At 41.7% G+C, this 13,911-nt stretch overlaps 1 protein-coding gene across 1 annotated transcript in view; it reads left to right on the forward strand.

Moving 5' to 3' along the window:
* The window catches only part of CTH (cystathionine gamma-lyase), a 107,142-nt gene that overhangs the window by 71,586 nt on the left and 21,645 nt on the right, over window positions 1–13,911 (forward strand). Inside the window, exons 8-10 of the mRNA XM_086953855.1 lie at window positions 4,412–4,564; window positions 5,112–5,233; window positions 9,644–9,696. Of these exons, the coding sequence (XP_086809981.1) occupies window positions 4,412–4,564; window positions 5,112–5,233; window positions 9,644–9,696 (328 nt within the window). The remainder of the gene's footprint in view (window positions 1–4,411; window positions 4,565–5,111; window positions 5,234–9,643; window positions 9,697–13,911) is intronic.

Below are 13,911 nucleotides of genomic sequence, written 5' to 3' on the forward strand. Positions count from 1 at the left end.
GTCGTATAAAAGTATCCTTTATTTCAAAGTACGTTTGTATACTATGGATAATGTCTAGTAAAAGTGCAAGAAGCAGTAATTTAGCTCAGCACAGTTTTGTAAAGCTATTCTCATCTATGATGTTTCAATCAATCAATCAGGAGTTTGTATAGCGTGGCTACTTACCCGTGAGGATCTCAAGGCGCTGAGGAGGGATGTGGGGGAATGCTACTCATCCTTCTGGGTGTGGAGGTTCAGTCGAAGAGCCAGGTCGAGGATGTTTAGATCTGCAGAAACCATAAGACATATCGTAAAATGTATCCTACGGGTTTGACTTGCTGCCTTGTATCTACCAGTGCTACAACTACAGATTACACTATTGGTTTGTTGTGCCCACTTTACTGTATTCTCTGGTTTTTGGCGTGAACCTCCTTGCTTCTAAATTTAACTTGGCAGGTTCATCACAGACTAGAGTACCAACCGCGCCTGTTTTGGGCACGGTCACAACATCTGGACAGATTTCATTTCTCTCTGTCACTGCTGGACATGGTTTATGTCGATTTGCTGCTTTAGAACAATTGTTTCTGCTGTGATTGAAGTTGGAACTTTGTCTCAAAGGATTACAATCCAGTTTCCGAATTTTAGCAAAACAAGAATCCTATGATAACAACCACAAAGTAATAAGGACTTCCTTCATTGACTCTTTATGTTGCCCTCAAGGCTTACTGGCAAAACTAAACTCTGTGGCACTTTTGAAGGGAGCTAGCGTTCTAGAAATGTTTTGGAGTCAAAAATGGTAATAAGCTGTGTGCGCTTCTTAGCTGGTGGAGTGCATGCTGTACTCCTGAAGTGGGATGCTCTGTTAACTACTGCACAACATGCCTAATCTGCATCAGAGCGACTGATGGCTTCACAGCCATTTGCTTAATCACATACTTAGAATGTGTGCTTTGTTGTGCACAGTAAAAAGGAGTTGGTATGGGGTTGGCTGTTCTGGGCTGGTATCATTTGATGTTGGTCTAATGAGAGGCTCTGCTTGTTATCAGTTCCCACCATTTACACAATCTGCAACTTGTTAACACGTGCATCACTGGAGTCACCCCTGGTAAAGTTGGATATAGTGGTCCTGAAAATGTTACTGCACCTGAGCCTGGATACAATAAGCAATAGGATATTGAATGTGTAGCTGTCTCAGGGACTACCACCTGCAGGCTGTGCAGGTTGCCACATTGCTTGATTCTCCTTCATGCATGGAGAGCATGATGGAGGAGCCTGTTGGCCCTGGGCTTTTACTAGTCTTGAATCAGGGTCCAGGGGTAATAGAAATGAATGTCTTTGCAGAAGGGCACTGTTGTATTAAAAAAGAATTATTGCAGTGAAGTATCTCCTACAGAGTTGGCAGATTTGAAGGCAGAATATGCTATCTGGAAGCCTCTGAATACTTGGAAAGAAAGAAACTTTGAGCACTTTTAAATGAATATAAAATCTTCTATAGGTCAAAGGATGATAAAGATGGAAAGCAGCATGTAGACTGTTTATCAGGGCCTGACAATTTTGAAAATGGCCATAAGGAACTCTCAAAAAGTTCCTTGGTGAGTGTGCAGCTGATTAGTGGAAGTGAACAATAAAACTATTTGGTATTATATTACCATATAGACCCCATGCGCTGATGCAGAGTTGTGCTATGGATTTCTCTTCTGCAATTAGGCAGCATACGTTGTCCATTTCAAGAGGGGGTGGTATCAAACCCTTGAAATAGCTGTTTGATAGCGGTAGATTTATCACTAAGAAAAGATGACGGAAAGGTTACTATCTTCATGTTGATGACCATGTGTCTTGGACAGATATACAGAGCACTCGAAGAGAGGATCTTGCTCGCCTGTGTCACTGGCCTACTTACATCCCAGTACTTCACTTTTTTTGACAGAGTTCTGTTGCAGTTTTATTGCTAGTACTTATAGCCGTCTGCACAATGTCTGCTTCTGCTGTTTCATATCCCTTATGTAAAAATAACAATTGGTTGACAGAATGTTGAACAATGACAAACTTTCACCGCAATTCAAAGATCTGAGCCTAAATCCATAGTTTTTTGCTCACCATGCCATTCCAGTTTGAACTCAGCCATATGCAAATCAGTCTTGACCCAGCTCCCCAAACAGCCCAGCCCGAACTGCCAGGCCTGGTCCTCCCTTTACCAGAATCAAGCATCTTGGGACCGGTTTCAGGGTTTCACCCCACATCAGCAAGGCTAGCTTGACACACATGGCCAAGCATAATTGGAGGCTAGTATTGAGGGAAGGTCAACAGAGGAATAATTGAGGGTCTCCTGTCACATACCATTTTCAGCAACTTCAGGTTTCGACAAGTACATTACAGGTTGTTAAAGAAAAGTTAACGATTTGTCCAATTATTTACACAACTATTAAAACCGATCATGAGCCTGGGTGCCTCGATCACTCTTGGGGAGGAGTACAGTAGCGGGTGCCCTATTGCACAGCAGTTTTGGGTAAAAGTGGTGAAGGGAATAAGCTCAATCTCGGCAGGCTTTATGCATGCTTTCAAGGATGTATTAATGAACCAGGCCGATTGCCTCTTGTCAATTCCGATAGCTTGTCAACTTGGTCTTGAGTCTGTCGAAAAAGGAAAATATATCTAATATTTTAGACAGTCCCCCACTCAATTTCCTGGGTGAATGAGTTGTTCTTCTGCAGTGATGGTGGGGAATGCTTCCAAGGGCTGGTGCACCCATGACAGACACCAGTAAATCTGATGGGGTCTTGCAGGTAGTAGATGTACAGCCAAACAGTGAGTATGCCACATGATCATGATCAGGAAGGGCCAAATGTGGATTCAGTGAGTTCTCTCCCTTTAATTGCTTTTTACAAGTGGAAGAGTAATGGGACTACTAGAAGGATGTTACACCACTCTGTTGGAAACACAGACTCGCTGATTATGGCTCCTGTTGCAAGCTTTTAACTGTGCAATTTCATGCTGGTTACACTGTGTAATAGCACTGTAAATGTGTGTGATATAGTATGTATATTTGTGCAAAATGATACAGAAAGTGATTAGTTAAAGAATAAACAATGTTGCAGGTGCACTTACTGAGTGAACTTGGAAAACCACTACATTTGTGTTACAGAAACGATGTTAAACATCTAGGATGAGATGAACTTTAGCGATAGAAAGAAATATCAGCTCTAGCGGTTTTTTCAAGAAACAAGACTGCCCATGTCCAGTATTTGTATGATGAGCCCTAAGGCTTTGTGACCAATGGCTGGTAAAGTGATTGAGAGCCTGGCCACAATGATATCTGTGTTGAAAGCTTTATGTCTTGAATATTCCTATTTACTGCAGTCACATGGCAAAGTGTTCTTGATGAAGATACTACTTATGTCCTGTTGGTGTTGAGTTTGAGACAGTTGGCTTTCATCCAGTTAGGGACTTAGTTCATGCAATTGATTAACTTGTTTCTTACTTCAGGGGTCTTGTACGGGAGGGAGAGTATGATTTGTCTAAATGCTCATCGGTAATTATTACTAGCTGAGTTGATGGAAAGTCAGAGTACCTGGCTATAGTACCCCCTGGTGTTTAACCTATTTTACTAGAATGGGTGCAGCTACCTTGGTCTTTTGTGATGCTGATTGTTAGCCACAAAGTGTACACATATACCTCAACACCTGTAACATAAATACCAAAAGTCAGGTGGAAACACGAAAGGGGCTGATCACTCTACATCTCAAGAGGAAAACAAGTGAATGTACTTAAGAGGAAAGTGCAGGGGTATTTTAAAATGTTTTGCTGAATCAAATGCACAGCAAAGTTTAGACCAGTGCAAGAGGTGCATAATCTGATTAATTAGATGAACCTTAAAGAGGACTTGATTGACCGCAAATACAACATCATTGAATGATCTCTGTTGTATGAAACCTCAGTGTGGCTTGCATTCCGGTGGCATGGAAAGCATGGCCTAAATAGATAATTTGGTAAGTGTGATACTCCTGGCACCCGCTGGGATCTAAAGTGGGCGAGTTGGTTCTCTAGTGTATTAGGTATTTCTCAGTAATTTATTCCTCCGGTGGGAATCCGGTGAGGCCATTCAAAATGCACTCAACCCATTTAAAAGGGTGAAAGTATTACCTGGGGCATACTAATAGCTGATGCATCATGTCCTTACATAGGACTTCAATGAATTGTGTGAATTTATACACAGATTTACTGGTGTTCTTAGAAATGTATATGTGATTACAAATATTTATAAATGACACGCCTCCTGGACTGAATGCCCAAGTGGCACACAATGTATTTGATGTATGGATGTTTTTTTTAATGTATCCACACCTTGTAAATTGCTTATTTAATTTCAGTTTTTGGTAAGCAATTGTTTTCTGTTGTGCCAGAAATGACCTGTCTTGGTATTTGTTTTGTGCAGCTCTCGGAGCAGTCCCCTCTCCTTTTGATTGCTATTTGTGCAATCGGGGGTTGAAGACATTGCATCTTCGAATGAAGCAGCATTTTACCAATGCCGTGGCGGCTGCTAATTTTCTTGCAACCGATCCTCGTGTGGAAAAAGTTATTTTTCCTGGTAAGTGGTTTATGATTTCACAAGACTGGTATAGTTTTGTCATGGGCAGAAATTAGGCACACGCCCATTTAGTTTGGTACATAATAGGTGTACATCTGTCGAGTCTCCACCCAGAGACCTCCAATCATAGATTTGATGTGTGTCTGGGAGGGCTCTATCATACCTTTCGCCAGACTACATTGAAAGAGGGTTCAAGCAATGTGCCATTCTTTTCTAATTTTGTTTTCAAGATCTATGCTTCCTTAGACTTTTTAGTCTGCTTATGACACCATTGTACTCTAATGACTTTGCGTCTGCTTCAAAAATGGAATTCATTCTACTATTTTTCTACACCTCACATCTTTGTCACTTGGTATTGCTTGCAAGTGCCTTCTAATATATTGTCTTCCTGAGCCCCCACTTCATAAAATAGCCAATAGATTTTAATGTTGGAATACGCAACTAAACTTTAATTGTAGTAGACGGGAGAATTTGTGGGTGTATATGCTTCATATTATCATTTGGCTTAATTTCTTGATTAGTTTTAAATATGGTTGATTCATTTCAGGTCTAAAATCACACCCTCAGTATGAGATAATGAAGCGTCAATGCACTGGTTGCCCAGGGATGATCACTTTCTATATCAAGGGCAATCTTGAACATGCCAAGATCTTTCTGAAGAGCTTAAAGGTAAGGTTGGATGTGTTGCTGTGAATTAACCCACAGACATTTAAATGCTGTTTCACTTGTGTATTGTACACAGAAAGTGATTTGCTGTACTGGTCTGCACTCGTGGTAGTTGTTCCAGCTCTATTTCATAAATGTACGTGGTTCTTCCTTGAATATGTCATGCTCCAACAGAACAGTTAAGAAGTTGGGCCTTAGAATTTATTACACAGTGCATTCATAAATGCGTCGGCTTATTATGTTTTTCTTCTGTTATTTTGGACTTCTGGATTTCTTTACCTTTTAACCCATTTTTAAATATTAATCAATAAAAACAACGGAGCTTTAACGGCGGACTGTGGTTCTGCACATCACACCAGTTTCCTCTATTCAAAAAGTCCTTCTCACCGATACCCCGGCACCAGCCGTTATGATGCCTTTGTGGCCCAGATCCTGAAAATGCGGCTACATGCGGGAGTGCGCTAGGAAATGAAGTCCAAAATACGCCTGTTGTATGAAACGTCTTTATTTCCAATTTGTACTTCTCATACGTTAACACCACAATAAGCTCCGCCAAAGCTTTTCGTTCTCTCATGGAAAACGTAATCAGGGCTTCAGTAAAAGCGATGCAAAAACTCAACAACATCAAGTAGAAAAAGTAGAAGAATCCAATGTAAAAGCTCCAGTGTATTGCTTTGGATGCACAAGGGAATTCCCAGGGCTTTGTACTGCCTGAAAGCGAAGATCTGTCTCGTCGGTTCAAGTGTAATCGTTAGTGTAAAATATTACCTATTACAGGTTTCTCCTCTCTTTATTCGTAAGCTTGTTGTTGATCTTTGTTGGAAATGTGCCCTTCTTGCAAGGTCACCCCAAATTTTTTGCCTTCTGTTACTAAACCCCTTTTTGTTGGCCATAAATGTCTGTGTACTTTACCTATGCTAACCAGTGGTAAAGTGCTTGTGCTCTTCTTTTCAAACCTGTTAAAATTGGTATACATCCGATTAGCATATTTAATTTGTTTGAAAGTCCCTAGCATGTGGTGTCACCTGTACACAGGGCCTGCAAAGTAAATGCTCTTCGTGGGCTGCAGCACTCACTGTTCCACCCACTACAGTAGCCCTGTAAAAGAATGTCTGCAGGCCTGCCACAGACATAAACCTTTTGCCAGAGCTAAACCTTCCTTCTTAATCCTTAGAAGTCACTGCTAAGGTAGGCGCAAACTCCCATAGGGCAGTGTGCATAGTATTTCAAAAGTAGGACATATATTTAATATTTACATGTCCTGGCAGTAACAAAAATATGCCATATCTAATTTTGACTGTAGAAAGGCTGGTTCTCCCATAGATTAACCATGGTTTACACTATTACTTTTAATACACGCTAGATTGACCTATCAAATACGTTTAGGAGTAGCTAGAAAAGTATTTGAAAGATTCATTTTAATAGTAATTTAAAATCCAGCTTGTGGTCTAGTCGGATTTTATATGACTGTTTTGGAAATTACACTTTTAGAAAGTTGTAATTTTTCAGCCAAAAAGAAAAAAAGGCTTTCCTATCCGTGTCCAGCTGTCACCTGGCCCCTGATGGCTCCCCTGTGATGAGATGTTTTGTTCCTAGATAGTGGACAAAGGGCTATGAGTGTAGAGAGGGGGATTCCTACCTTGAAAGAATGGCATGGGGCCTGTGCCCAGCCCAATCCTATGCTTCAAAGGATGCCTGGCTTGTCACTAAAAAATGGAACTCACACCTAGGCACGTCTCCAATTTGTCTCTCTAGTCAGGCTGGCACTAAACCCAGAGGTCTGGGGAGGAACTGATTTAGGGAATGTGTAGAGGCTTACCTCTCACGCACATGCTGGCACTGGGCATAAAAGTGGACCCCACAGACCTCTCCTCAAAAACACTCCATGACATGTGAAGAATCTGAAAATAGACTGCACGGCTTTCTGAAGAACCTGAAGGACAACTGGGCTTGCTTGCCTTGAACCCAGAACCCCAGAAGTTACTCCAAGGGCAAATCACTTAATCTCCCCATGCCTAACAAAAAATGAATGTGTCCCCATGTAACAAAACTGAGGTTCATGTTAGGCGCTCTGATACCTGATGTCTCTGGTCTAGTTCAGGCTATATAAAACTCTAAAAAAAATTTTTTTTTTAAAAACATAAATTAAAAAAAAGGGTCAGTTGGCTGACCTTCTTTTGAACTTCCAGGACAGAACAAGCTTTCAGAGATCCTTCCTGGGAACTGCCCAGTTCACAAGTACCAACTGGACCTGCGTTGGACTCTGTTACTGGCTTCTGTTGGAGTGAGTCCTAACCCCAAGTGATGTCACCCAGGTCTTGGACTCTTTGCTGGTGTTAAAGTGTACTCCTACTGTCCTCAAAATGTAAGATATGGGGCTTGGAACTTTTTGCCAATATTCTGTCTGGAGAATTGTTGGAGACCGAGACTGCAGTCAAAGCTGCATCAATCGACGTCCAATTGCCAGTTGGTATCCTCAGGATGGATGCCAAGCAGCAACCTGTCAAGGCCTTCATGGGCACAGACTGTGACCACTCTGAGCTTTCCCGCCTCTGTCGATGACTGCACCAGGACCCTGCTCTTCAGCAATCCACTGTTGTCGAGCCCTGTATTGGATCTAGCTTGCAGTTTTCCCTGTCTATATCTCGTTGATGACCACTTTTTCTCCATAAAAGTTTCTTAGTCAGAAAGTAAAATTTCCTCTTGGATGAACCTGGTCCCTGTATGCATCCCACCATGTATCGTAGTCGGCCTTAACTTTTGTCTGCTTTATATGGACCTGATAACCGCAGTTGATGCTTTCTACTTTTTGGTGCTATTTTAAATTTTAAATTAATATCTCTGATTCTGCTTATTGGATTTTTTGTTGTTGTGGTGTCATTTTATGTATTAAACTATTCTCCTGTTTTCTAAATTGATTTGGGATTTTTCTTGTGCTGTGTTTTCATTTTCTTACTGTTTGTGTGCTGCATAAATACTCCATACATTGCCTTTAATTTAAGGCGGTCTCCTTTGTGAAAGCTAACAGAAGGTTTAGAATAGGCTTATTTAGTGGCTCCACTGGATTATTGAACAAGGATTATGAGTATTATTTGAGATAGGTTCTCAATCACCTGAACTAGTAATTACATGTCTTACTATCGTTAAGTTAATTTATTTAACTGTATTTCTTAGTTTACTTGCATACAACAGTTTATTCATTTATATCTGAACATTGATGCTCAGGACCAGCTCCCCAACTTTCCTCCTTTCAAAATGCGTTGAATCTTCTGCTTTGTCAGTATTGGATTTAAGCTATCCAGCAAAACCGTGGCTTCTATAGCTGTTCTCACCCAGTAGGGATAAACCTGGGTAGATTTGTATCCCTTAACCTTTGTGGGGTGGAAGCGTGCAACATGGGTACCCCAATCAACCATGTATCTCTTGATGAGAGAAGTTACTTGCTTCACAATGCTTTTTGTTCTACAGTGTTGCATGATGGGTTTCTTCATCTGAACTCCGCCCGCATGCATACTTTGCTAAAAATGTCAAGCTACTATTTGCCTCTGAAAGCAGATTTACCCAGTTGGCTTTCCGCCGTATTGACAGAATTGTACATGTGCGTAAACGCAGTGCAAAATCTCACCATTCTATTCTGTAACTCGGGTAAATAAATGTTTTTGTTGCACACATACTTTAGAATAAAGCACCCAGCGAAATTTGTGAACTGGGACCATTGAGTCAGCCCTCACTGACTGAAAAATGGTATTGGACTTGTTTTGCAAGGGGACAGGTGCACAATTACTGTATCCCTCTTTGTTTTTTGCTTTTTTGTTACCTCCAGTCTCAAAAAGAGTTAACCATTCAGCGTGCACTCTGAAAAAAGACAGTACAATGCTGAAGCGGATCTATTGCTAAAAAAGAGAAATAGTAAGTTAGTTTTCCTGTCTTGTCCACATTCCATGAATTGCTGATCACCAACTGATTAGTTCAACTCTGTGCTTTGCAGACACATTTTGTTTCATGGCATTCCTTTTTGTTGGATAAATAAATATCCACAGTCTGCCAACATGAGCTGTGTCTTTAATTAAGGAGTTATGTAGATTGCTTGTTTGGGAGTTCTTGTATAAGCTATCACCATTACATGTATTGTACTATCGAAATGGATACAACATACATATAACATAGCATTTGTTTATTGTTTGCTACTTTGATCGATTATCGACTATCTTTCCAGTTAAATTAAACTGCTATTTTTTTTGCGCTTTGACACTAAATCCTGTATTTTGACAGTATTTAGTTCCAAATATTGTTGGCCTTTCCATATACTAAAGTTGCGAAATTTTATTAAGCTTTCTTATTTACGTCGGCACATTTGCCTTTGTCATTTTTTCACCATTCGTATTGTTGCTTTTTTTTCTTTACATACTTCAGGTGTTTGCACTAGCCGAGAGCCTTGGGGGATATGAAAGCCTTGCAGAACATCCGTAAGCAATTTTTATTGTTATCAATCCATTGAATATGAATTTCCCATTGAAATTATTTGTTTACTGCCATCTAATTTGGAACAAAACTTATAAATGCTTTAACGATTCCCGAGACCTTGTAATAAAAGCTTGAGTTTAGGTTTTTAATGTCTGACTTTAGATGTTTTTAAATATCTATGTGTGTTATAGCATCACCATTTGGTACAAAGGCATGTTTTATACCTGGTATTATGGGACCAGTGGTCCACCTATGCCAGCCATGCCATTGAAGGGACACATTGTGATTAGTTGCTTTGACTGTGAGTGCTAGCAGCATCTCAGAATGATGTGTTGTGTTAAATGAATTTGTATAGCGCACATACACCAAACAGTTTCATGGCGCACAAGAGAGGAGCTGCAACAGTGATGTCTGAGTGAACAGAAAGGTTTTAAGTAGTTTCCGGAACTGTGGGTAACCGGCTGTGAGCCTAATTTCCACAGGAAGTGAATTCCAAAGCTGTGGAGCCCATCCCGCGAATCTGAGCCCACCGTGTGTCTTACATTTAAATACGGGGGTGGTCAGCAAATTCAGATTCGAGGAGCGCAGTTCTCGAGAGGAGATATAGCGCTGAATCCTGGAAGAGATGAAGGCAGGGCCATTCCCCATTAGGGCTTTGAATGTGGTGCATCCCAGTTTAAAGGCACATTGTTTAGCCACCGGAAGCCAGTGAAGGCTACTCAGTAGGGGTTTAATGAGATGTCGTAGAGGCTGGTGGGCGATGAGTCTGGTTGTGTGATTTTGCACCTGCTGCAAACGTTGTGGTTGATATGCGGGATGCCAACGTAAAGGGAGTTGGCGTAATCAATATGCAACGTTACCAAGGCAAGGACAGTCAAGGTTAGGGCCTCAGTAGTTAAGAATCTACTGATCTTCCTGATTCTGGGGAGATGGAAGAAGCATGCTAAAACCACTGCGCTTATCTGAGCTATCATGGAAAGATCGTTGCTAATCATGATTCCTTAACTCTTAACGGACGTTGCAGGAAGTGGGGCACTACCTAGAGTAGGGGGCCACAAATTGGCGTTCGAAGGGTTAGCTGATCCACCTGTGAGGATGAGCTCAGTTTTGTTTGGGTTTAACTTCAGTTGGTTGTCGTTCATCCAGACGTTAATAAAGCTTAATGTGGATTGGAAGTAGAGCGCTGAAGAAATGGTAGGACTGATATCAAATACCAACTGAAGGTCGTCAGCGTAGTTAAAAGTGACAACCTGTCTCTCGCGCAGAGACAAGATCAGGGGGAATAAGTATAGATTGAACAGCATTGGCGAGAGGGAGTACCCCTGAAGGACCCCACATATCAGTTTCATTTTCTGGGATGAAAAAATCGCCAGGTGAACCACCTGGCAACGATTTGTGAGGAAGGAAGATATTCACCTCAAAGCCATGCCCTGTACTCCGGCATTGCTGACACAGTCGATCAGAATATCGTGGGCAACCGTGTCAAAAGTAGCTGACAGATCAAGGAGTACCAGGGCCTGGGTAAGCCCTCTATCCATCCCCCCTCTGAGTTCATCCATGACTGCGAGAATGACAGACTCTATTGAATGTTCCGGCATAAATCCCGCCTGATGAGAGTCCAAGAAGTGAGATTGTTCAATAAAAGAGCTCAGGCAATTTGCCACATGAGCTTCTAGGATTTTACCGAGATAGGGCAGCAGAGAGATGGGCCGGTAGTTACTGAGCACCGATGGATCCGAATTAGGTTTTTTATGGATCGGGATGATCTCAGCACTTTTAAAAGTGTCAAGGACAATACCAGATTTTAGCGAGTTGTTGAGAAGTGATAAGGGGGGGTCGGGGCAAGTAAGGAAAGTCTCGCGAAGGATATGCGGTGGGCAGCAATCAATGGGAGAGCCAGAGCTAACTTTTTTTAGAAGACCAAAGAAGATTTCCTTTGAAGAAGGGGGATTTGGTTAAATACAGATGTATTTTTACCGGGAGGTAAAGGGGCTAGAACAGAGGAGGCTGGCGGAATCCTAGTTTTAATCAGGATAATTTTGTTAATGAAATAAGAGTTGAGCGAGTCACATATAGATTGTGTGGGGGCAGGTTTAGCTATAACCCTGTCTGGATTAATAAGTTCATTAACTATGGAGAAAATGTCTTTAGACTTGTTTGCCGAGTTAACGATCTTTGCAGACAGAAAAGTAATCCGCCTTAGTCTGGAGAATTGCTTTTTTATAATCTTTGAGCAAGGTGGCGTAAAAGGCTTTTTTATCCAAGGAGTAATCGTGTCTCCACCTACGTTCAACTTTTTTTAATTTTAGCTCATTGGAAAACCAATGTTGGGCATCATGGGGTCGCATAGTCTTTATTTCCTTGAGTGGGGCAACATGATTGCTAGCAGATTCAAGCCAGATTGTAATATCTGCTACCTGGGTATGCAGGGAATCTTCAGGGGTAGGAGCTGTGGCTGTGAGTATAGAACAAAATTCGTCCATATTAGCGTTATTCCAATTTCTCGCCAGATTATTTTTTATCCGAGCATTTTTCCTTTGTGGAGTAATGGATATAACAAAAGTGATAAGATGGTGATCCGACCAAGTTCAAGGTAAGATAGTACATTTAGATAGATCCAAGTCGGAAGTCCATACTTGGTCTAAGGAGTGCCCCTCTATATGAGAGGCAGTCTTCACATGCTGAGTGCAATTCATTCCAGTGAGGAGATCGGTGAATTCTGTGGAGTTCACGCTCTCTCTTGCATCATTAGGCCAGTAATTGAAATCTCCAACTATTAGGAGTCTGGGGTAAGCATGGGCAAATTTTGTGAATCTGGCGTTCGCGAATTTTGCGAATTTGCAAACTCGCAATCCGCAAAATCCGTGAATTCTCGCGAATTTTTTTTTTGTGTTCGCAAGGGTTTCTGCCAGTTCGCAAGAGTTTTTGTACAATTTCGCAAACGCGAACTTACCTGTCGGGTCGCAAGTTTTGCGAACTTGTTGTTTCTACGTGTCCAGCCTGTTTGCGACCCTCTTCTTCATCACTGCCACCCTCTGTCACCACTGCCACTCTCTGGTTCACCCATGCCACCCTCTGGCTCCCCCATGCCACCCTCTGTTTCATCACCCTCTGGTTGACCAGTGTACATTATTGTGGCAAAGCACACCTTCCCCGCCTCAAGTGACCTGAATTAATTTGGGGCTGATTAATGTGTCACAGAATATTTTTTTTTAGCTGGCACCTGCTTCCTTAGTGCTTCCTGATTAATGATGTGCATGAACTTTTGCACCTGCTAAGTGCTTTAATTTTTGCAAAATTAGTTACAACACCTGCCCTGCCCCAACTGACATTAATGAATTAGGGGCGGATTAATGTGTCACTGAATTTGAACTTCCAGCCTGGCTCTTGCTTGTCTCCCTTAGCTGTAATTCAGGACCTTTGTGGCATACGTGTAACTATTCTGAGGGTCAGAGCAGGGACACACAATAGTTGCAAGTAGGCAACTGAACTCTGGAGGGGCCCCTCAGGAAGCACTACAGGAAATGGCTACTAATGATGAGCTTGAACTTTTGAACCTGGTAAGTAGTTTCAGTTTTCCAAAAATCGTTTTTCTGCAATTTAGAGCTTATTCGCCGGGCGCGAATAAGCGCGAAATTGCGCTGGGAAGCCGCGAATAGTGCGAGCAAGCAATAAAATCCGCCGCTCGCGGATTTGCGGATTTTCGGTAAATTCGTGGGAGTTCACAGATTGCGGATTTACCGAAAATCCGCGAACGGAACAGATTTTTTGGCCATGCTTAGTCTGGGGTGATTTATAGCTAAATAGGAGATCATATCACCTAATAGTTGAGAAAAAGTCGGCATGTGATTGGGGGTCTATAAAAGAGGGCACAAATGAAAAAGGATTGTGGGGATTCAAATTTAAGTATAAGACTGTCCACAGAAGGGATACCTGCGATCCTTAATGTAGTAAACTGGAGGTTCTGATGGATGATGGCAGCAACCCCACCTCCGGCTTTTCCCGAAGGTCTGTTAGCCTGAAGGATGTAGTAATTCTCAGGTATTGCTGCCAAAACATACGGGACAGTTTCGGCGGTGAGCCATGTTTCAGTTAAAAGTAGGATATCGGGTCTATCTGAATCAATAAGCTGAAAAATTTCCAGCTAATGTTTTACTAATGAGCGCATATTAAGGTAACTAATTTTTAATGCCTTTATATTAAGTTCCATAGGAGAA

Source organism: Lissotriton vulgaris, chromosome 1_1 (assembly GCF_964263255.1).
Source record: "Lissotriton vulgaris chromosome 1_1, aLisVul1.2, whole genome shotgun sequence".
NCBI classification, from domain to species: domain Eukaryota; kingdom Metazoa; phylum Chordata; class Amphibia; order Caudata; family Salamandridae; genus Lissotriton; species Lissotriton vulgaris.